The sequence below is a fragment of the Gymnoscopelus braueri genome (genome assembly GCF_963280865.1).
Source record: "Gymnoscopelus braueri genome assembly, chromosome: 23".
Lineage (NCBI taxonomy): Eukaryota > Metazoa > Chordata > Actinopteri > Myctophiformes > Myctophidae > Gymnoscopelus > Gymnoscopelus braueri.
This window is the reverse complement of record NC_137625.1, coordinates 10948030-10973029: the sequence shown is the minus strand read 5'-3', so window position 1 is coordinate 10973029 and position 25000 is coordinate 10948030. Positions and strand designations below refer to the sequence as shown.

General features: G+C 41.4%; 2 protein-coding genes across 4 annotated transcripts in view; one reads left to right on the top strand and one right to left on the bottom strand.

Moving 5' to 3' along the window:
• Positions 1-11220, bottom strand: part of LOC308079533 (uncharacterized protein) — a gene marked incomplete at both ends in the record, with an annotated part of 31124 nt that extends 19904 nt beyond the window's left edge. The window contains 2 exons of the mRNA XM_080421083.1: positions 10744-10785; positions 11076-11220. Coding sequence (XP_080277209.1) covers positions 10744-10785; positions 11076-11220 — 187 coding nt within the window. The remainder of the gene's footprint in view (positions 1-10743; positions 10786-11075) is intronic.
• A 3164-nt stretch (positions 11221-14384) lies between these two features.
• slc13a4 (solute carrier family 13 member 4) overlaps positions 14385-25000 on the top strand; it is a 28242-nt gene continuing 17626 nt past the window's right edge. For 2 of the 3 annotated variants that reach the window (XM_080420795.1, XM_080420794.1), the window contains exons 1-2: positions 14385-15028; positions 22045-22173. In XM_080420795.1, the coding sequence (XP_080276921.1) occupies positions 14906-15028; positions 22045-22173 (252 nt within the window). In that variant the 5' untranslated portion in view covers positions 14385-14905. Of the gene's footprint in view, positions 15029-20904; positions 20960-22044; positions 22174-25000 lie in introns of those variants that run through there. The other variant, XM_080420796.1, reaches the window with a different exon arrangement.

Here is a 25000-nt window from a genome sequence, read left to right as displayed (position 1 = left end):
ATGTCCAAGGATTCGTTAGTGATGTCATATCACTGGGACATATAAGTATCTTCATGCAGTTTCACTTCCGTGTCGCATAGTATTGACATCACTGTCACATCCTTGGTATTATGATCCTAGCCTTTCGTGACGGTGTTTGTTTACCAGCGCTGCTACTCCACGCTGTATTTTTTTTTTCAAGCTTGCGCTTATGAAACACTACACAGGATTATTATTTCATGTCAACATTCAAGTACAACTATCAGAAGATAACTCAGGTAAAGTAATGCCTCACTCTACAAGGGCCGCTGGCCGCAGCTAATGGGAGTGGCCGAGTGGCGAAAGAAGGTTGAACAAAGTGTTACGGACACCCCATTGGGGCTGTCTTTTGAGATGGTCTGACTGAGACACGCCGAGACATGTAGTGCGGAAAGGAATGAGACCAATCTCTCATGATGCAAATAACGTCACGAATATTGCGAAGATTACTAGATATCTAAAAACACAGATTATTCACAAAAAAAACCCAGGATCTTGTTTCTTGACTCCTAAACTTCATTAAAAGACCGAAAACTTCTTCCAGGGGTGAAGTGCTCCTTTAAGGCACACACACACACACACGCACGCACGCACGCGCGTGCAATCATTCTGATTGTGATTCAGTACACAGTAAAGATTCTCAGTGTTAATTTAACCCTGGGAGTGTACAAATAACCAAATGGACCCTTAAATATTACCCCATTAATATGGGGTAATAGAACTCTCATGGAGTACTTTGAGTTTATTTTGAAACCAACATAAATGAGATATTAAAACTACACCCAAGTCTCCTCAGCAAACACACATAATTCTCTGAAACCAAATCTCACTTATGATTAGGTTAACTGCATACAGTAGTTATTATGGATAATATTTATGATTATGCATTGAACCAGTATTCAGACCTATTTGGATTACATTACAATGTAATTACAAGTAATAACAGATGAATAGCAACACTTTGACACCCTGTCAGTAATACCTAATACCTCAGCAAATGTTTCAAGCCACATATAGCCACAATACTAGAGGTTCGGGCCACTATGCAGCCCTCACATCTAGAGTTCTGGCCGCTAGTTGTCTGAGGCATAGTGTTGGGGGCTTTGTCAGAGTATCCGTCTGTCTGTGTCCGTTTGTGCCCATATATGGAGATATCTGTATCTGTCAGTCCTTGTCCCTTTTATGCCCATATATGGAGATCCCTGACGCCATCAGTATATGCCCTTATATTGAAATGCTCATAAATGGGCATATTGGTTGGAACGGCGGTTCTGGATAACTGGATAATCCTATAACTCGAGTTTGAAGTCGCTAGGCCTCACATATATGCATATGACCATATATGGGCATAGCGGTCAGATCTGCGGCTCTGGACAACCGGATCTCTGTATCTGTCAGTCCTTGTCCCTTTCATGCCCATATATGGAGATCGCTGATGTCATCAGTATATGGGGCTGTTTGTGCCTGATGCCATGACGACACATTGAGGTTTGACAACACTCCATATTTGGGCGTAGCTGCATTGGGAACTCCTTATAGGTTATGGCTGTTTCAGAGTGACGTCAGAGGTCCGCCCAGCGGCCGGCCGGCCTGCCCTCCCAGTAGCCAATTTTAATAAAGGATATATTATATTTTACTGTTAGACATGCGTACTGTAGCAGATAGAAAGCATGCATGCACACACTCATTCATGCATGCATGCATATATTATCAACCCTCATAACTTCTCTGGTGATCTAGCTAATAGCTCATAGCTTCTCTCTACATAAGCAGCCGTAAAAGATATCTGATATGTAACATGTGATGTGTGCAGGGTTCGAATTGCAAAAAACTAAATCACACAGTGTGTGAAGTAAGCGGTTTCTTTGATGAGTTTATTTTGCTCTGATATTACTGACTCCCTACTTCCTTATATGCCCCATTACTACTGACTCCCTACTGCCTTATTCTGCCTTATTAGCTTATTACTGATTCGCCACTGCCTTATGCTCCCATATTACTGACTCCCTATTACTGCCTTATGTTCCCTTCAAATACAACAATGATGTTTCACCTTCCATCTGTGGATGTCACCAGTGCATACATGTATGGAGAAATAAAGACTCATTGACAGTGTTGCCATGTTAGCGACTTTGGGCTTGTTTTTCTGTAAAGTCGCTTGTAAATATTGGTGTTTGTGAGTTGTGTTTTTTTGGGCTTGTTTTTAAAGCGTAGTTGCTTATTTGGGCTTGCTTCCAAATGTATTGATTATTGTTTAAACCAGTGGTTCTCAAAAATGGCATGTCAAGGAACCCCAAATTAATATGTAATAGGTATAAATCTGTGTTGTTCAAATGTTTGGATTCCACCGGGAGCGGAAGTGTTGCATTCTGGCTGTGACCATAGAGCTGTGACACGGCAGCCACAGTGTATGGCGGCCACTCTAGAGTTTGGTAATGCATACCAAACTGGGGGTCCTTGAAATGACAACATTTCAGAACCACTGTCTAGACTAGAGCAAGTGTTCAAGACCCAAAAGAGAACGTTGGTGTCTGCCTGGAACCCAAACATGATGAGTTAACCACTTAAGTGTCAGACGTGTCAATTGTCCATGTTGTTTTGTGGGTCAGTGACTGGGTTTAACTACAGTACAAGCGAAATGCCAGCCGACTCATGCCAAGTGGGGTCAACCACGACGCTTGTTTCTTATCGGTTGACGCCCGGTCAAAGTTCACAGCTTCAGAAGCGTTGAAAGCCACATGTGTCAACGCTGTCAACGCGACGCCGCGGGAAACTCCACCCCTTTGCTCCCATAGAAGTGGAAGTGAACGGGGAAGCTGAAGCTGAAGCTTACTGTATACATGTGTAAACCATACCCTTAATCCCCAACGCAGCTGGTTGGGAAAATCTGGGTGGGATCAAGGAATCAGCAAGATAATCCTCCTCCCTGAGCAACCACTGTTGAGATGCCCCTGACCTGCCCTTGAGCAGAACAGTTTTCATCCGACTTTGTCAGCAGTGCTAGTCAGTGGATGACGAGGCACTAGGATTGTGCTGAACAGGTCCAAACAGTACACGGTAAAATCCTGAGGGTTGATTTAACTCTTAACTTTAACTGAAAAATGTTGCCTACTCTACAGTAGGTACATGTTTGCACTCTCAGGGTTAAATATGTTCCTATATCTTTTAACCTGAGTCTGAGAACACCAAAGCAATGTGGCATTCTGCCCCGCATAATACAGAGCAATTACTGTTATATACATATGAAAACTGCTATTTGTCCAAAAGGTTCTATACACAGTGAAGTGATTGCAAAACATTGTAATATTGATGCCATTTTTTTCAAAAGTTTTCCAAAGCTAACTTTTCCTTAGTGGATGTATAACTTTTTCTGACAGCAAATGCACAAATTGTATGGTTTTGTAATGTAATGTAACACAGCTCTATTTACACATTACCCATACCCATTTAATTGTACCTACGTTGTTGTTGTTTTTTAAATAGTTTTGTTCTACTTTTGCTTTGGCAATATAAACTTATGTTTTCTCGTGCCAATAAAGCCCCTTTGAAGTGAATTTAATTGATTTGAATTGAGAGACAGAGAACCCTTTGATCAAGCTGATTGTCAGCTGTAAATGACTGAATCAAATGTTTATGATCAGGCTGTATATTTTGAAAGAAGAATGATTGAATCAGAGAGAAAGAGAGAGCAGCACATATATAGCACATCATGAACCTCAGTTCATACGTTGAGGCTTGAGGACTTGACCCAACGGATGAGCTGTTATAATTACTACAAAATGTACTTTTGAGAAGCTGTTAGTTTCTTCTACCCAGCCGTTGTTGGATAGCCTGCTCGGGATAGGTCAAGTAAGTAAAGCGAATTGTCTTGCTTGCTTACAACACACCACATTTAAGCTTGGAGATCTGCTATTTATGCAAAAAGCTTGTGCAGATTCACCTATAATGACCTAAAATAGAGATGCCAGGTAGAAAGTCTGTCTGTGGGTTTTATAAATATTTAATTCATGAAAAGTATGAACAGTACACACACACACACACACACACACACACACACACACACACACACACACACACACACACACACACACACACACACACACACACACACACAAACGATTGCAGTCAGTGTAGCAGCAGAAAGAAAGATGGTTAAGGTGACCTGTGTCTTTGGCATTTGGGGGTAGGGGGCTCTCAGGCACAGGGGCTTGGATGGGGCAAATTATTTATTGACAGTAAATGACTGTGAATGATGTTACCATGTGTCTTTTGTATTGCATTGTTTTTGTAATTGTGTTGTAATGCAGATGGTCCTTGTGTCGAAGACAAATTTCTCCCAAGGGAGACAAAATAAAGTAACCTTGAGTAACACATACAAACATAAACAAAGAAGTCATTAATAATGACAAAACAACATCAAAGCTGAGGGGATCCTCTAAGACAAAACACTGAAAAGTGAACACAAATAGACAGTTCTTACTTTTTTATTTATTAAGTTAAACAGCTTTTTAATGTACTGCTTGGCTTCCCTTTCAAATACAATAAATGAAGGCTTAGAATTACTAAATTTGCTGTAGTGGCACTCCGTCTAGTTCTTCTAAAAATGTACCACTTGGTGGAGTAGACCTCACAAAAACACAAAACAGTAATCGTACGCGAACGACAAGACAAAATAACTTTTTTTAACTTTACAAAACAAAAGAATACAGAGTCAAGTGCACGGTCAAAAAACTGTTTAAACATCAGACAGATTATCAGGTCAGGTCAGCTAGATCTTTTTAGACACACATGACACTGAAATACATGAATTTACTCAAAATAAAACAATGACAATTGGCTCCTACACAAGCTTTTAAGACATTGGGACATGTGTGTGCCAATTAATTTTCATATTATTTCTATCCTTTAGCCGTGCAAGTTAATTAAGAACCAGACTTGGCCTGAAAAAAGGCAACGTAGAACATATTTAATGATATGAATCTGACTGATCATCCGTTACTTCCTCTTCAATGGGAACCCAACTTCCTCTCACCCATGTTGTCAACATGCTGACATGTAAATCGAGTGTTAAATATAAAGTCAGATTTTTACTTGATTGCATTGTTTCTCGCACTGAAAATAACAGATCTGCAAGGTCGTGTCACTCTGGGACACGTGAGCTTGAAGAAAGGTTATTTTAGGTGAGACACCTGCTGCACGCAACTAACTAAGAATAAATCAACTTAGAAACCAGAGCTTAGATTTTGTCTTTCCATGTGCCTAAGCAGCTAGTGGATTATTTATACAAAGTCAAAGTGTCCTTCATTTGATATTTAAGCAGATAAAATGGATGTCTAAATGAGGAAGTGTTTTGAATAAATTATAATAGATTCTCATTCTATATATTCTATGTTATATGATGGCTGTAGCCTGTTTACATGGCATTTATCTCTACTGTTATTTATTTTATTTTGTTGTGTATTTTGTTAAGTTTGTCTTTAGTTCACTATACCCAGTACTACAATTCCCTTGATGTTTAACCACACAGGTCTGACTGAAAGCTTTAAGCTTGCGTTATGAATTATTTTTGCCTGAATCTTTCTTTAGTGGTACAAAAGTACTATAAATGTTTTGATGACTGCATGCAAAATTAAAACAATTAATTGGAGGAAGCCATGCAGCCATTCTAGCCCAATGGACACAATTAAAGACGGGTGTATAGGATTAACCACAGGTTAAGATGGGGTTCCAATGGGTCCAAAGTGGGGAAACAGATTAAACACTTAAATCCTATTTTTATTTTCCAGCTATTTTCAAAATATATAGAAAAATATTGAAAAATCTAATTCTTGAAAAATATTGAAACATCTTCACAAAATCTTTTCAAATGGGGGTCTGCACCATGACCTGAAAATGTTTGAGAACCACTGTCGTCTTTGTGTGTGTTTCATTATTCAAAGATATATATTTATTCAAATGAGTGTTGATGTTCAACTGTAAATAGTATGTGAATATGTTCTCATGTCAAATACATTTTCAATAATTACATTTATTTAAGATAATACATTTTACGAGCTGGCTGTCATGAAGTCAGCTCCAAGTTAAAAGCGATATTAATTTACAATGTTGGATGCTCAGTGCAACAATTCTCCTATAGCACTACCTTGTGGCAGTAGGATGCCACTGCTACTCTACACTTCTTTACCACATTGCAGGGACAATAGAAGAGATAGAGTACAGACAGTAGACACAAACCACACATACTGTACTGTACATACATACAGTACACATCCAGTACACACACACGCACGCACGCACGCACGCACGCACGCACGCACGCACGCACGCACGCACACACACACACACACACACACACACACACACACACACACACACACACACACACACACACACACACACACACACACACACACACACAGAGATAGAGAGAGAGAGAGAGTGCCCATGGAATCAGTAGAGTGGGTCACTGAACACCCAAACAAGAGGCTGGTCCTGTCTGCCTATCATCCAGTGATTCACCGGATAAGAGGTCTGGTTTGGTTTTGGTTTCACCAGCGGTGAAACCAAAACCAGCTGAACTAATCCACCATGAGTGGATTAGTTCAGCTGTTAGCATGAAAAGATGCATCTGCCTAAGTCTAAGTCACTGTCTAATAAGCTTTGATTGATGGATGCACTTGATTTAGTAATACATGAGAAACAGTACATGGAAGTACAATTCACAATTCAAGGGCTACTAAACTGGATAACTCATAAAAGCACTAAGCTTGTTTAAAATGGGTTCCTACGCACACAAATCATGATGACATATAATAAGACAGACAGATATACAGGGGGGGGGGGGGGGGGTTAGGTTAAGACTTTGACAGGGGCCAGTTTGGAATTGCAGCCTCCTGAAGGTGTTTCTTTAGGGCAGTTTTGAAAGTGAGTAGGGTTTTACACTCCTTCACTCCTTTTGGTAGGGCATTTCACATACTCCAATACATTTCAATGAGAGTGTTTTGAGCCTGGACTTCGTTAGGTCAAACTCGAGAGCTGTGTATGCCGCCCATGTATATAGACACCCACAGGTGACATAATTAATTAGTGGGTGGAACATGACCATAGAGCAGCGGTTTCCAACCTTTTATGGATCAGAGCCACTTGAAAATCTCAAAAGAGAAACTCTCAAAAGGCCTGAACAGGGCTGATACAGTAAATACACCAACTGGACAAATGTACAGCAGTTTCATATTGAACCTCTGTGAAACATTCTTCTAATAACATAAAAAAATATATATTTCCTATTCTAAAACTTAACCTGCGTACAGTACACAAGACAAGTGTATGTGTGCCCCCCCCCCCCGCACGCACGCGCGCGCGAGCGCACACACACACACACACACACACACACACACACACACACACACACCACACACACACACACACACACACACACACACACACACACACACACACACACACACACACACACACACACACACACACACACACACACACACACACACACACACACACACACACACACTTCAATCAATGGTGCCTATGTGAGAATCTCACACTGAGATGTTATTCAATCTAAAATGTGTTTGGTCTGTGAACTGCATGAATGAAGCCTGTACTCTGTTAAGATGCAAAGAGGTTTAAGGTGAATTAGCAACATTGTTTGGCTTATGTAATATCAATGGGCCATGTAGAGGTGGCCTGTTGACAAAAACATTTACAGTCGTGTACGCACGCGCGCGCGCGCACACACACACACACACACACACACACACACACACACACACACACACACACACACACACACACACACACACACACACACACACACACACACACACACACACACACACCATGGGTCATGCTGTATTGATAACCCCTCATTGATTGTTTATATCTAGTGTTAAGATGCTCTATTTACTTGCACCAAAAGTATTTTCTCACCTAAATGCAGCTCCTGGTCACTGTCTGAATAGACAAAGTAGAATAAAGTAGGCTATAATGTGTTCCTGTAGGCCATTGGTTCTCAAAGTGGGGTCCGGGGACCCCCAGGGGTCCTTGAGGGAGTTCCAGGGGGTCCCCAGCTAAATGATAGATTAGGCACCAAATGGACCCTTATGGTCTGTAACTCTGAGAGTGTACAAATGGAACCAAATGGACCCTAACGGGTCCATTTGGTTCCATTTGTACACTCTCAGAGTTAAATTGACATAGATTTTACAATATAAATTGTGGTCCAAGTGATATAAATGCCATTAAATGGGGGTCTGTAGCCTAATGCATGTCAAACTGGGGGTCCTTGCAATTAAAATGGTTGAAAATCACTGCTAGAGCCGTAAAAAATAAGTGTCAATTTGGGGGTCCTTGACATGAAAAAGTTTGAGAACCACTGCTGTAGGCTACTACTTTCCTATGGTCCTGTACTACTTTCCTATAATCCTTTTAATTTGCCTGATTTTAACACGCAAGAGTTTTTGCTTTTAGACCAAAAGCTAACAATTAATCCAGTTGTTACACAATTTCAAAGCTTATAGGCAGAGCTGTGAAACAATTGGCTGCTTTGCCAAATAAATGATGCTTATTGTAGCCTACATTTGGACGCTTGTCACGTTCAGACGTCAGAAACGTGTTACACCACTTAACATGTAAACATACATAACTCTAATATAGTTTTGCCAAAGGTGGAAAAAATAACCTGCGTGTCGAGGAGGTTGTACTGTATGTTGCACTTATTCAAATAATACCATGGAGGGCGCTGTTTAGCCACGTCCCACGATGGAGCAGCAGAATAGCAGAATTTGCGCTCCCTTTCTCTCTTCCATAGTTCATCAGTGGAAGAAGTACATTTGTTAGTTAAGTAAAAGTATCAATACTGAACAAGTAAACGCCTGGTAATCGAAATTTACTTCAGTAAAAGTACAAAAGTATTGATATCAAAATGTACTTAAAGTACCAAAAGTAAAAGTACTCATTATGCAGAATGTCCAATTTCATAAGTTTTAAAATGTATACAAATCGTTTGAAAATAGCAGATCTACAATAATCTCACAATGCCTTGCTTTGCAATTGCAAGACATTGTGAGCTTGTAGATCGGCCATTTTCAAATGGTCGAAGTTCCTAGGGCTGAAGTGGTTAATGTATGTTTTTTTTTATAATAATCTAAATCTACAAAGTAAGTAGTAACTCAAGTTTTCAAATAATTGCAGTGGAGTAAAAGTATAATATTTTCCTCTGGGATATAGTGGAGTATAAATAAAAGTACAGAAAATTGGAAATATTCCAGACAGTAAAGTAAAAATACTTCAGAATTGTTTGTACTTAAGTATAGTGGTACATGTTACTTTACACCACTGTTGTTCATGTATGCTCCATCCGTATCGTGCCTCTCTGCCCGTGTTTTAGCTGAGACATGTTTTTTAGTCAAGTGTTTTTCCAAACACATTATCAATGAAAATGCACTTAAAACGGATTTGATTGATTGATTGATTGATGTACTTTATTTAGTAAGACATGAGAACATCAGTAGGCCTACATGGAAGTACAAATTCACAATACAAGGTCTACTAAACTGGGAGACTCACTAAGCGAGTCATTCCACGAAACCGGTACGATTTGCGGTCCCTCTGACCTTTTTGAGTGTATTGTATCCATCGGGTCACCAAAATCAAATTTTAAAAGCTTTTTAGAATCAATTGAAATGTTACCTTGAATATTGTGTAAACAATTTACATACATTTTATCTTTATATCATAAATTATCTTGCTTTTTTCAGTAGACACCACCTATTTTGTTCATTTTTTCATGTCCCCCATGGCCTTCGATGAAAGTGGACTTGAGATATGACTATTAAAAATGTTTAAAAAAAAATACATTTTGCCATTGACATACAATTGTATCCGTGCTTTATTGCTGGTCATGTTTTGTTTTTTAATAAATAGATGATTAATCATTAAAATTGCATTGTATAGATCCGTCCCCCAGTCGCACTCAACCCCGTTACACAAGTCATTCCACCCTCCATAAAAATAATGAACTGGTCCTTTAGTGACATCACCAACAGGAAGTGACATTCTACAAGTCTTCTGAACAACATGCTGCAGAGAAAGGTAACTTCCCACCTTCTTTTACAATGTTTTATAGTCATTTAAACTTGCATAGTGTGGTCGTAAAGCTTAACAGCTCAACTCCGTTACATGTAATAAATATAGAAAACAATTGTTTTGGAAAATTATCTTTGTTATTTCAACAATATATTGGATTTCTTACTATCATGCATGCCATGTGGTCTCCTCTTAATCAACACAGGTAGAGTAGTGGCCATCTTGAGTAAAAAATCACAACCCCGTTACATTCAACCCCGTTATTAATTTCATCATAACAGGGTTGAGGGGTTGTGTTTTTAACACTTTAGTTGTGAAGTTGAATATTATTTAAATGAATTATTATATTACATTAACATTCTTATACTACATGCATATTATATACTTCATAATGTCTATGCTAAAGCTGGGTGTGCTGTTTTTTTTTTTTTTACAGTCATACAGTAATAGCTTATCAGAATCACATCATTGGAAAAGTTTTCTATTCTTCTAAAAGTTTCTGCCTATAGAATAGCTCTGGAAGTATATTTGATTTAATTATATCAATGTAATTATCTACAGACATCTAAGTCCAAGTCCAAGATGGCACCAACAACAGCGGCAGAAAGGCAGAGGCAGTACCGTGCACGCCAAAATGCTGATCCTGCAAGGAGAGAGCAATACCTGCAGAGAGAACGACAAAGATGGAAAAACAATGTAGAGGCTAAGGGAAAAAAAGCAATCAATGACAGCGGCACCAGCGTTTATCCTGGAGATGAAACAGGTGGTGAAAAACTAGCCAGACCAGTCGCCTTTGCGAGTAGAACCCTCTCTCATTCCCAACTGAACTACCCCGCACACCGGCTTGAATTTCTGGCCTTGAAATGGGCAGTATGTGACAAGTTCAGCCATTGGTTGAAAGGCAGACACTTCACCACATGGACTGACAATAACCCCTTGACATACATTCTGACCAAACCCAGACTTGATGTGTGTGAACAGCGGTGGGTGGCGAAGCTCACTACATAGGACTTTGACTTGAAGTACATCCCCGGCCCAAAGAACATCGTAGCCGACGCCTTGAGCCGTGAGCCGTTTGTCCAGTCGTGTGTCAGTCATCGCCTTGTGACCAAGCCTTATACCTCGCTGTTGGACCAGGTCAACGGCGTGAACGACAGAACCGTGCAAGAGGTGTTCAGAGTGTCCAACAACTGTCAGGCTGTTGTGGATGAAGGCGGTGAGACATCGAACATGCCAGTGCAAGAGGCAGTTCCACCAGACACAAGATGCTCAGTCGCATCAGAGCCATCCTCAATGCTCAGTCCACTGGGGGTCTGAGTCACGTGATGGGAACAGATGCTGACTTCAATCTTCTGCAGAAGGAAGACCAGTCCACTGCACTCCCGCAGAGCCAGCTTGTCAGTCAACAAGAGAATGACAACACAATAAGCAGGGCCATGTACTTTGTACAGAGGCACAAGAAACCTACCAAGCTTGAGAGAGCTGTTGAGTCACGTAGCGTGATCAAGCTGCTGAAGCATTGGAGTAGACTCACCATACAGAATGGCATACTGTACTGTACAAGACAAAGAAAGATCCCCACATGAACAAGAAGATCTTCCACTTCATAGTGCCCAACTCCACGGTCTTCATGACACAGCGGGTCACCAAGGCCAGCACCGTACCTTGTCTCTGGTGAGGCAACGGTTCTTCTGGAGTGGCATGGAACGTGATGTTGTGTACTATTTTAAGTCCTGTCAGCGCTGCATAGTAGGGAAGACACCTGAGCCACACAGCCGTGCACCACTCAAGAACATAGTTACCTCTGAGCCTATGGAATTAGTCTGCATAGACTTTTGAACTGCTGAGCAAGGGAGCAAGTCTGTGGATGTTCTAGGCGTGACTGATCATTTCTCCAAGATGGCACACGCCTTCCCATGCAAGAATCAGACTACCAAGCAAGTCGCTCGTCGTCTCTGGAATGACTTCTTTCTCATTTATGTTTTTTCCCCGTCGTCTGCATTCAAATCAGGGAGCCAACTTTATGAGCAAGCTGATTAAGGAGCTTCTAGAGATGGCCGGGGTGCAGAAATCCCATACGACTCCGTATCACCCCATGGGAAATGGTGTCACAGAGCGATTTAACAGAACGCAGGGAGATATGATCAGGTCCCTTCCCCCTCTATCCAAAGCAAAGTGGCTGCAAATGCTGCAGTTGCTCCCCTTCTGCTATAACTGCATGGAGCATGAGACAACAGGGTTTGCACCGTTCTACCTTGTGTTCAAGAGAATCCCTCGTCTTCCCGTCAACGTCATGTTTCAGCTTGCTCTCACCAATGACGCTGTTGTCAGCCACTCAGACTTTGTGTCCCACCTGAAGAAAGATCTACATGAGGCTGCTCAGATTGTGCAGAGGAACCGTCTCAAAGAACAGACTCGCCATGCTAAGCTGTACAATCGCAAAGTCAAGGGCTCACCCCTCGTCGTTGGAGACAGAGTGTTGATCGCCAACAGAGGTGTGCCAGGGAAACGCAAAGTTACAGACAAGTGGGAGTCGACTCCTTATGAGGTCATGTCAGTCAAGTCTGAGATCAATGTCTACAGAGTCAAGGATTGCCTGATAGGCAGAGAGAGAGAGTCGTCCACAGGAATCTACTACTCTCTGTTAGCTTCTTGCCCTGTGAAGGTGAAGTGGACAGTGGATCTGCACACTCAGAATGTGATGCTGCTGCACATGGAAGTCATCTGTGCCCTGAAGTGCCTGACCTGATAGAAGACAGTGATGTCCGTACAGTCAACTGGCTGATGCAGGCAGGTGATGATGAAGTTCATTCAGAAGAGGATGACGACTCACTTGACCAAGGGTCTGATGTTGCCCTGTCTGACTCTCTCACAGTCTGACTTTCTCCAGCCCCTGAACAGGATGTTGTCCATTCTGCTGTTGACAGTGCGGAAGGCCCACCACAGTGCTCTGAAGACATGGTCCCCCCGGACTTTGACTGCCCGGACACAGACTTGGCCCCTCCCGAACCTGTCCATCCAGACATGTCCCCTCCTGTCAATATCCCCATGGACATAGCCCCTCCTGACAGTAACCCTCCAGACAAGAGTCTGGATTAAGGGGATCATTAGATCATTAGCAAACTGCTAGTAGAACTGCTATATTACATATCATTAAGACCCTGGATTAAGAGTGTTAATAAAATTCAGTTAAATTAAAATGGATGTCTATTGTTCTTCTTAAATGGTTGCATAATGAAATACAATGTTTATAGAAAATATTACATTGAATTTTAGATTAAAAACAACTATTTATGTTAAGCTGTATTTGTCTCTTCAACCCCGTTTACCACCTTCAACCCTGTTATCCTAGTCTCAACCCTGTCACGCCTATATTTTCTGTGATTATTTCTTTAATATTTTATGAAAATGTATGTAATGTTTGTTGAACTCTGTCAGAAATGTTCAGAGCAATCATAACAATACCTTGTTTAGTTAAAAGTCAGATGCTAAAGTAGATTTATGATAAAAAAGCATCAAAGAATAAAAAAAAATGGCACATTTAAGGCTTTAGTATAACAAAAGTGGGAGAATTGATGTACTTTTTATATTTCCAATTATTGAATTAGTGTGAGGGACATTTTATGAATAGGAAAATGTTTGTTTAATTACAAATACAGTTCATAATCATATTCAAACGGCTTCCAGAGTGTCCATAACGGGGTTGAGAAAATATAGTGCCGTATCATATAATAATGACCAATAATAATATGGATTTAATGCCTGAGATGGGAAAATATTTTTTTCTGCAAGTTAAATATGTCCTTAATGTTGTGGGGTATTCAGAAAAGTGAAACATTTGGGTAATTAAATTTTTTTAAAAAAAGTGCAAATCGTACCGGTTTCGTGGAATGACTCAACACTGATAACGGATAACATTGATTTAAGTGTTGTTGTTGTTACACATGCTGTAATAGGCACGCACACACACACACACGCACGCACGCACGCACGCGCGCGCACACACACACACACACACACACACACACACACACACACACACACACACACACACACACACACACACACACACACACACACACGCGCGCCCACAAACCTTCTCCACTCTGATTGGTTGAGAGGCAGCTGGGTGGAGTATAAGCAGTCATCATTAGCATAAGGTCTCATAAATATAACAGTTTATGGCTCGTTGCGACGATCACACACCTGCCAGCTGGGCTTTCAACCAAAACACCTTTTAGACCTACAGACAGTAACTAGTCTGGGTCACACTGACCCAGACAGACCTGTTCCACTTTCTGCTCCATTGGCATGTCTGTCAACACATGGTGGAACAACTCAAATTCGTTATTTATTTTTTGTTGAATATTTAATTTTTTTATTTTCAATCTTTCACAGGGAACCACGCAAATTGAACTAGAAAAGGGGAACAGCAGGAACCCAGTCTGGGCACTTTGAGGGTCACTCACCTCCAGGAGAGATCGGGTCTGCAGAGGTGGTTGAGACTGAGACTGCAAGAGTTTCCAAGCCAAGTTCTGAGAAAGCCTGAGAAAAAAGGAGAAGAAAAAAAAAGATTCAAAAACATAGTTCACCTGTCCATCGCATCACTCCACCAAGTTCCAGCTCATTCATTGACTTTATGCCTCTGCCTCCTGAGTCTGGAGAGCAGGGAACGGCAGCACAGGACCGAAGAATACCGACAAGTTGCACCCGTTTCTGCTGAATTGTGGACACAGCGGACCTGCGGGACAGGTCATCTCCGTGGGCCACAGTCCGTCAACCCATGAGGCTCGAAGCCTCCGCAAGGATGGACCTGATCAAGAAGCTGTGGAGGGCGAGGAAACTGATCCTGGTGGTTCTGATCCCACTGTCACTGCTGCCCCTGCCCCTCATCCACCCCACCAGCGTGAGTACAAACACACATGTAGGAATTAAGCAGTGACCACTGACCAGTTGGTGGAAAAAGAACTGATTTTTTTTTAAGCAAAAGTATCAATACCATAATCTAGAAATACTCAATTACAAGTAAAAGTCCAGTATTTAAAATGTACTTTTACTAAAAGTACAAAAGTATTGGCATCAAAATGTACTTAAAGTACCAAAAGTAAAAGTGCTCATTATGCAGAATGTCCCATTTAGCAGATCTATGTTGTGAGCTTGTAGATCTGCTATTTTCAAATAGGCGAACTATATATAAGGCTAAAGTGGTTAATGCATGTTTGTTTTGTAATAATAATCCAAATCTACAAAGTAACTAGTAACTAAAGTTTTCAAATGATTGTAGTGGAGTAAAAGTACAATAATTACCTTTGAGATGTAGTGGAGTAGAAGTAAAAGAACTGCAAATTAGAAGAAAAAAAAACTCATAATTGTACTTAAGTACAGTACTTAGTAGAGTAAATTACTTAGTTACTTTCCACCACTGCCAGTGACAGTTGCATTAAGTGAGTAAAACACAAATTAGTATGAAATGTAGGTTTAACAAATAAAATGGCCAAAGTAGTGTACATCAGCGCTATAAATAAAAAGGAGGCAATGCAGACAGTTACATGAAGTAGCCATTCATTAATTTAGTAGTTAGTATAGACAGAGACGCAATGTATGTGACAAGAAGTTTAATGATACACAGGAGCTCAGCAGGTTTGAGTGTAGGCTATGACACTGATGGTGGCTCCGATTTGCTGTGTGTGTGTGTGTGTGTGTGTGTGTGTGTGTGTGTGCGTGTGTGTGTGTGTGTGTGTGTGTGTGTGTGTGTGTGTGTGTGTGTGTGTGTGTGTGTGTGTGTGTGTGTGTGTGTGTGTGTGTGTGTGTGTCACACACACACTCACTCACACACTGTGCGTGCGTGTGCGTGCGTGTGTGTGTGTGTGTGTGTGTGTGTGTGTGTGTGTGTGTGTGTGTGTGTGTGTGTGTGTGTGTGTGTGTGTGTGTGTGTGTGTGTGTGTGTGTGTGTGTGCGTGCGTGCGTGTGTGTGTGTGTGTGTGTGAGAGACGGATAGAGAATCAATCAAAAGGACACACTGTCTTGTGTTTTGGTCCGGGACAGTGTCAGTCCCCAAGCTGTCCCGATCAGCTGGGTACTCGTGTGTGTCCAAGAGAGATGTCGCGATATGTTGATGAGATGGAGAGTGTGTGTGGAGACAGTTAATTGCTTTGTCCGTTGCATCAAAATTCCAGGTCTAAAAGGACAAGACGTTTTAGGCGAATATTGCACGAATTGCACTTGAATGAGATGGTTGAATGAACCAAAGCAACATTTTCAGTCATGTGGTAGTGTGTAGCCGACCTTAAAAGCGGGGTTTTACGCACACCTGTGGCGCACGTACGTGCGTAAAAGCGTCCACAGGCCCCACTTAATTAAGGCTGTTGTTGACCACAGCATTGGTTCTCAAACTTTTTCATTTCAAGGACAACTGGAGGATTAGTAGGCATACAGCAAGAAAGAAAGAAAGAAAGCATTTCTTTCTTTCTTTCTTGAAAGAAAGAAAGACAAATTCCTAGAAAAAAAAGCCAAGCAATTAAGTTATGTAACCAATCTACTGCTCTGCCGGATTTTGTCCCTTACAACACCTCAGAACCGCGGGGCCCAGGACCCCAAGCCGGCTCTGGAATGTGTCAGGGCCAATAGCAAAGTCGGAGCCTTGTCTGGTCAGAGCCAGCTAAGTGCAGAGGGCGCGTTGGTGTTTGGAGTGGTACTGTGTCCAGCTGCAGCAGAACATCTGCTGGACATGTCCTGCGTCATGCCACAGCAGGAGAGAGAGACGTGGTGGACAGGAGAGAGAGAAAGGGGTCTGAGACGTGTTTGATGGAGACTGGAGAGCGATCCAAGCAAATTAAACAGAATGTTTAAAGGGTGCGAATGAGTGCAAAATTGACTTTACATAAGCTGAAAGAAAAAGACAAATCAATCACTCTCTCCCTCCTTCTCTCTCCAACACCATTAGTGGTTTCACCATCCTTGCCAGATGGCAGGTGCATTTGACAACTCATGCATATGCCAGTGGCGTACCCACAATAGAGGCAAGGCAGGCGGCCGCCTGCCCAACTAAAATCTAGTCTCCCCTAGAAAATAAAGTAAAAGACTGAAAAACAGGCAGTGAAAAAAATCCAAAGAGAATAGTGGCCGTCGGACCTCCTCGTCCATTCACGCTGGCAGGCAGCGAATCACTACCATATCCATTCAGAGCGACGTCGCCTATACTGATGCAAATGTATGCCTTTATCTTCATGGGGTGCCAGGTGTGGGTGGTCTGGGCCATCACACCTGTAGGCTTCTTCCTAGGTTTTTCTCTACCTATCCCCCCCCCGAGGGGGGGGAAGAGAAAAAAATCTCGCCTGCCCTAAATGTAATTTCTGGGAACGCCACTGGCATATGCATGAATGTTTAAGCACCATTTAGTTGTGGATCTCTTTCAACCTGCCTGTTTTTGGATTAGTCGATAGAGGTGATAAGTGGGTACATCATTTGTCCCTAAATAACCGTACAGCCGTTATGTTTTTATCTAGAACCTAGTCGGTCCACTCCATTTTTCCCTGTAGTCCACGAATGAATTGGATCAGTGAGTTTAGTAACATGTCTTAACACAAATCCTGGGAGTTATTTGTGTTTCACTTGTGTTTCATGTGATCGTATTTTGAAATATACAAATGACTGCTGGGTCATTTGATATTCTTGATGATGCTGTGTTGTTGAGTGTTTTATGTTTGTACTGTTAGTTTTATGCCTAAAAAAATTAAGTGTTAATCATTAAGAAAAATAAATATACAAATTACTTTGGCTACAATCATTGGCTAAAGAGTGGATATTTAGGCTATAGTGATATTTATATATATTATTATGATTATGATTATGATTATTATGATTATTATTATTATATGTTTTGGTCACTAAAAATATATATTTGTGATGTGTGGGGTATATTAAGAAAATTCTTCAAAACCACTGGATACTTTATACTGGACTGCAGATGGAGTTAACACTTATACCCTATAATGTACTCCGTTGACCAGAGTCCCCCAGGCGTCTATAGGCCCCTTCCTTTTTTTCCTCTTAGCTGAAAATAGCCGATGTACCAGCTCAGAACACGTTGCAACATGACGGTTAAATCATGTGATTGCTTTCCAAAGCAAGCATTTGACCAGAATCATTTTAATTGATTTTGTTTTTATCTTTAGGATAGAGAGAACAGATTTGAACCCAGGACATTCCAAATACATGTAGTCAGCTCATTAACTTGGGCTGGCCATGCATAGGCTTCACAGACTGCTGGCCAAGCTTTGTGTCACGTTTGTGCCGCTGCGCCACCAATAAGTGATAGTGTGCACAATAGAACTCAAGATATAACTGTTACTTGCGATGCTTGCAAGTAACAGAGTCCTAAAGATTGTATATGAGAAACAAATAGGATTTTCCTGCAGTCTGAACAAGCCTTGTTTCTCTTCAGTACAGCACCTGTTATCTCAACAGTTGCATCAGTGATGTTGCGCCTTTCTGCTGACACAGGAGAGAGGCATTGAACATTTGGTGATGGAATCTACGTTATCTATAGATAAACTAGGGCCAGTGATCTGTGATACATTTCTGCTGAATCAGTCCACCCTTCCTATCCCTCCTACCCCCGGTCTCTCTGTATCGTATGTTTGTCTTTCACAGTTTCTCGCCCTCTATGAGTCCAGTTGTCTGTCTCACGGTAACATTTCATAAAAGGCCCAGGAATGCTTTCATTCCATTATCTGGCAGATTCCTCGATGACCTTTTGTTTCCTGAAGGAGTCGTGTTATTGGTTGGTCGTCCATGTGGACACGTACAGGCTGAAAGACTCAGATGTGTGATAGTAAATGTTGACTGGACACCATTATGTGGTAAATGGGGAAAGAAGCTGACACATTAATCAATGTGCAAAACCAACAGGGATTTTCAACTCCTTTGCTACAGTATGTTCAACTGTGAATTACTTCTTTAATGCCCACCAAATGTAGACGGTCACGTAACAGATGGGTGATTTTGTTACAATGCAATTATTGCCAGAATATAGTCAACCAAATTGTAAATTGTCAACTGCCATAATGTACAGTACTTGAATTGAAATGTTTATACAGTTGACAATTATCGGTGGGGTTATTAATTTGATTTGATTAATTTTGATGAAATCCCCTTGACACAAGATACTATACATCAGTAGCACACTTTTTAGTTGCATTATTACATTAAGTGCACTTTACATTTTTAGAAATTCTTGAAAAATCTAAAGCCGTTTTGAAATCTCTTGATTTTATTTTATTTTATTTTGGTAAAGAAATACACACAATATAACTTAAACCCAGGATAAACACATAAAAGTGTAATGAAACACTCATTTCCAATGTGGTCCTGCAACATAATTAAAAATGTATAGTCCAATAAAATTACATACCACCAATAAATTACATAGCACGCAGCACGTCACATGAACTCACAAAATACTAAACCACTGAGAACAACCTAAAATCCCCCCAAAATATCAAAACCATAAAAACAAATTAAAGTGCATCACTAGCCTGTAGCTTTTTCCATATAGTATTTTCACACTTTTTTATAGGACAGTTTAGATTGATTGCCTGACACACAGAGGCAGCTCATTCCAAAGAGAAATACCCGTGGCGTGTATACAAAAGAACTCTTAACACTTCTAAACACTTTAGTTTTTTCCCACATGCTACAAAACAGGGATGCCAGGGTGAAAATGAAAGTGGTCAAGTACAGTTGTCATGAACATGAGGCAAAAAAACAAACAAACAGAAAATGTCCTGTGTGAAAGTCCCCATAGGCTGGCTGTAATTAAGGCCTATTTAGTTGCCAGGCAACGGCCTGCACTGTTTCATTAGTATCACCTGTTTCCAGCGGTCTATTTCATTTCATCATTTGTTTCCATTTAGCTCTTCATTTTAAGTTTGTCCTTTTAAGAGAGAGAGGTGTTCTTTGAAGTGCTGTCCGTTTGTGAAGTACTTAAAATTAATACAATAACCATCGCCCAAAATCACAGTCGCCCCAGTTCAAATCCGGCGACGTCGGAACAGTCGCCCCAAAGTATGTCTGGCCACTTAGGTCCCGTCGCCCCTGACGTTAGGTCCCATCGCCCCAGACGTTAGGTCTGGAATTATTTCATTATTGTGTTACCTGCATTGATGCCATGAGAATTCCCCACCCCAGAATATTGATTAGCAAGTACTATGTTTTGTCTGCTCTAATGTGTTGGCAAGTCACCACAGAAAGAATATTACCACCACCGGTTGGAAATATTGAAAAAGATGTTACACAAGTATCCAAGGATGGATGGATAAAATGTTTTTTAAAATAGTGGCAGTTCCAGACTAGGCTGTGAGTAAACGAATGAGATTCTTATTTTTCCAAGTCCTATTGTTTCATACTAGAGTTCCGGGGCGCTGTGCGGCCCTCCCGTCTAGCCGCTGTGCGGGGCTCCCGTCTAGTAGCCTGGCCCGCACAGCGGAGATAGAGACAGCAGAGCGTGTTGACGTTCATTGCAACACGGGTGTTTGTGTCGACGCGCAAATCGAAAGCGAAACCTAACTGCAACATGCAAAACCGAAATCGAAGCGAGACCTAAGTTGTTGGAGACCCAGACAGACAAACAGCTTGGAGACGCAGACAGCCATGCGCGTGACTCTCTATTGTATATCCGATGATAACCCTAGATACATTTTTCAGTATCAGAATTTTGAAGAGAAATCCCTTCCTGAAGGTCAGTTTCTTTTTCCTGAGCCTGAGTACCAGCAGACCTAAAACCTTCCGTTGAGTGGAGGTCGGAGCAGGTCAAGCACCCATGATGCTTTGTGGTGATGTAAATAGTTGATTATGTTCTCAGTGATTTGATTGCTACAGATTTGATTGCTACAGATTTGATTGCTACAGATTTGATTGCCCTAACTAACCAGATTACAGTAATACTGTGTGTTGGTGTGTGTATAGTGAATGTATGTATCTGTGAGTGTGTGGGCGTCTTTATTGTGAGTTTATGAGAGTGAGAGAGCGCACGTACACACACACACACACACACACACACACACACACACACACACACACACACACACACACACACACACACACACACACACACACACACACACACACACACACACACACACACACACACACACACACACACACACACACACACACACACACACACACACACACACAGTGCTATTCAGTTGCCAGAGAGGAAGTCATCTGTCTGGGTATTATGGTTTGGAGGAAGGCTAACTCTTGACAGGTACAGGTGAGACATGACCCACGATGAGTTAAATCACTGCAGTCATAAAGTCAAGTGAAGCCAGATGGGGCACTTCACCCTCTCTTCCTCAATGCCTTCCAACCTGCACTGCACAACACACCACAGGAAAACAGCCTTCTGAATCCGTCATCCGCTAGCTTCAATTATAAACTGTGCGTAATGCTTATCAGAGATTTTATTTGATAAATATCCTTAGAAATCCTTACAAAAATAATTCTTACATCCTTACAATATCCTTACAACGGCTGCACGGAACAGCGACGCCGGTTTTTCAACCAGTTATAGTTCATTGTATGACAAATATCACAGCAGATCGGCTATTTTAGCTATTTTTGTAATTCGAAAAGAAAGTACATTTTTCAAATTATTTCTTGAATACATAGGTGCTCCAGGGTTTCTGTGGTTAAATTGAAAGTTTAACTCTCAATGGGGATCTAGCTCAAATTAAACTTGTTGATGAGCAGTATTACAGGTTGATTCACCTGTCTAGTCAGTACAAGTTGAATCGCAAATATTTACAAAGGGTGTCAGGCAAATAAAAGGTAAATATCCAACCAAAATCAAGTATTGCTGTCAATGTACTGATGTGCAGATGTTTTGTGGTCTTACCTGTTGTTGTTTGCGTCCTGTAGGAGGCATGCTGTGCATATGTGTTGATGGTGACAGCTGTCTACTGGGTATCTGAAGCCGTTCCTTTGGGTGCTGCTGCTCTGGTTCCAGCCTTCCTCTACCCGCTGTTTGGGGTGCTGAAGTCTAGTGAGGTGAGTTTCACACTCTGTCTGTCTGTCTGTCTGTCTGTCTGTCTGTCTGTCTGTCTGTCTGTCTGTCTGTCTGTCTGTCTGTCTGTCTGTCTGTCTGTCTGTCTGTCTGTCTGTCTGTCTGTCTGTCTGTTGTTTGCCCCTTATCATCAGTCTGCCTCTCTGTCGGCCGGCATTGCAGTCAGTATGTATGTACAGTAGGGGTGGGACGATATATCGATATCGCGATATATCGCGATACTTTCTCCCGCGATAACTAATCGATATACTGCCAAAAAATATCGATTATTAAAAAAAAAAGAAAAAAAAGAAAAGAAAAAAAAGTTTGTGATACGTTGTTTTTCCTACTCTGTATTTGTGTAATGATGATTTTGAACTGTTTGGTGCTATTTTATGTGTTTATGAATTGAATACAAGGACTATCGTGATATATCGTTGGTGAAATTTCATGCAATATATCGTGATATCGCAATATATCGATATTTTCAGATATCGTGATATATATTGTTATCGTGGGCCTAATATCGTGATATATATCGTATCGTGAGGTACCCATATCGTCCCACCCCTAATGTACAGTATGTAATTTGCTAAATCTTTCAGTCTGGCTTGCTGACAAAATCTCACACATGTGCAAACAAGCTTTGGTACATGGAACTAATAATGCATCCATTGCTTTAATCCTTTATTCAAGATAGGAGAGTGTAGGGAGAAAGGAAGTGTAATAATGCAACACAGGTCTCCAGCCAGTATCAAAACAGGATTGCAACTACAGTACCTTGGTCGACACACACCAGTCCGGTCAGCTACTGCATGTCCCAAGGACATATTTAACATGTCCCATATGTTACCAAGACGCACAACAGCCTATGCCTGCTTGTGTGTACAATACCTATATTTACTTATCCTATATCTTAATAGCACATTAATAGGTGAGCTAATGAATTGACTAAAACCGCAGAGTATTGTATTTTTAGGGTCAGTGGAGTTGCCGTACATCCCTGGTCAGGCCAGACTGTGATTAACAAGCTCCTTTCCAAACCCGGGGGTGTGGAGGGAAACTGAGAAATGGGGAAATGTGAGAAAGTTCATTATTCGCACCTTACATGTATATCAGAATGACATAGATGCTTTACCGGTTTTGATAGGTCAAACAAAGTTGTTCAAACCCCCAAATCAGGTTAAAGGGAAAGACCACTCATTTTCAACATTGAACTAACTATGTCTTTAATACACCTTAGAGCTGTTGTGTGGAAATAAGAAAAAAGTCCCCCCCCCCTTGTTGCCTAGAAAAGGATAATTGATTGAGGTCATGTGATCAGTGACATACGCAGGGTGTACTTTTGGCTCCGCCGCCTCAGCCAAAAGTACACCCTGCGTATGTCACTGATCTCATGACCTCAATCAATTATCCAGTTCTAGGCAACATAGAGGGGGGGGGGACTTTTTTCTTATTTCCACACAACAGCTCTAAGGTGTATTAAAGACATAGTTCAATGTTGAAAATGAGTGGTCTTCCCTTTAATTGCAATCTGGGGTGTCATGAGAAGTAAATAAGAAAAAGAGTCCACATATTAGTCCATCTGTAGCGTAGCAGAGCACCATATCACACTTGCGGTGATTCATAGATGTTGCACCGTGTTCTCTATTATTATTTCCTAGACAGAAATGCAGCAGGTGTGCCCATGATTTATACTTGGTTGCGCATCGTGTCACGCACCAGAAAATAGCCAATCTACAAGCTCACAACCCATCGCGACGCGACATAACAGGTTGTGAGCTATATAAATCACCCTTAAGGTTCTGGCCTGTGATGTTATTCAACCCCCTCAACCCCTTCCTGAGTGGCCGCAAACTGAACCCATGTAAGAGGGGATGGCAACCTAAAGACCTCGTATAAATACCATAAAAGCTTAGACATCCGGTTGTGACTGTGTGTTTGTGCCTTAAAGTGAGAGTCAGGTGCTCAGATTACGGTACAGTGTACTGCATCTACCGTTCACAGGGAATTGGGTGAAAGGTCAACATAAGATGCATGCATGTTTCAATGTCTGCGTTCAAATAAAAGTTTTGGAATTAAGGGACTTTTATTAAGCAGTGTGTTTTTGTGTGTGTGCATGTGCATACGCATACGCACGTGTGTGTGTGTGTGTGTGTGTGTGTGTGTGTGTGTGTGTGTGTGTTTATAATGAGACCCCCTACCAATTCTCTGATCTCTGCTATCAGTGGCAGAGGGCCAAATCCCGGAGTCGGTGGGTTCACTAATCAAATGGGAAGCAGTGAGAGACATTCTTCATTCACAGCAGAGCCATAGCATGTCAGAAATCGCAACATGACACGGTTCAGTCTGGTGCACGTAGTGAATGTAGGTTCCCGAAGGTAATGTTGGTGGAAACCATTCTCACGAAACCTGACAATTATTAAGTGGGTTTGTTTACATCATCATCACTAAACTGTCATCACTAAGCAGTAAAGACCTTATTAGTGATGATTCTTTTCAGCGTAATCTAAGAGTCCATTAGCCTGTTGCTATTTAATGAACGAAACTCTCTCAGTCCCAACTCATCCATTTCACTCCTCAGTGGGTTGACCAGTGGATCTGAACTGGCTCTCAGGCACATATGCAGGGAGTGAGGGAGCCGATTCTTCACTTTTCTCAAATTCAAGCTGCTTTTTTTTTTTTTCTTAAATTTTTATCCCGCGATTTTGTAACCCTATTTTTTACACCCAGTGCCAATTGTCCATGTAATCCTAGGCACTACCTTCCCTCTGTCAACCATGCTCGGCCAGGGCCGAGCTCATGCCTCCTTCAATGCATGAGAGCCAACTG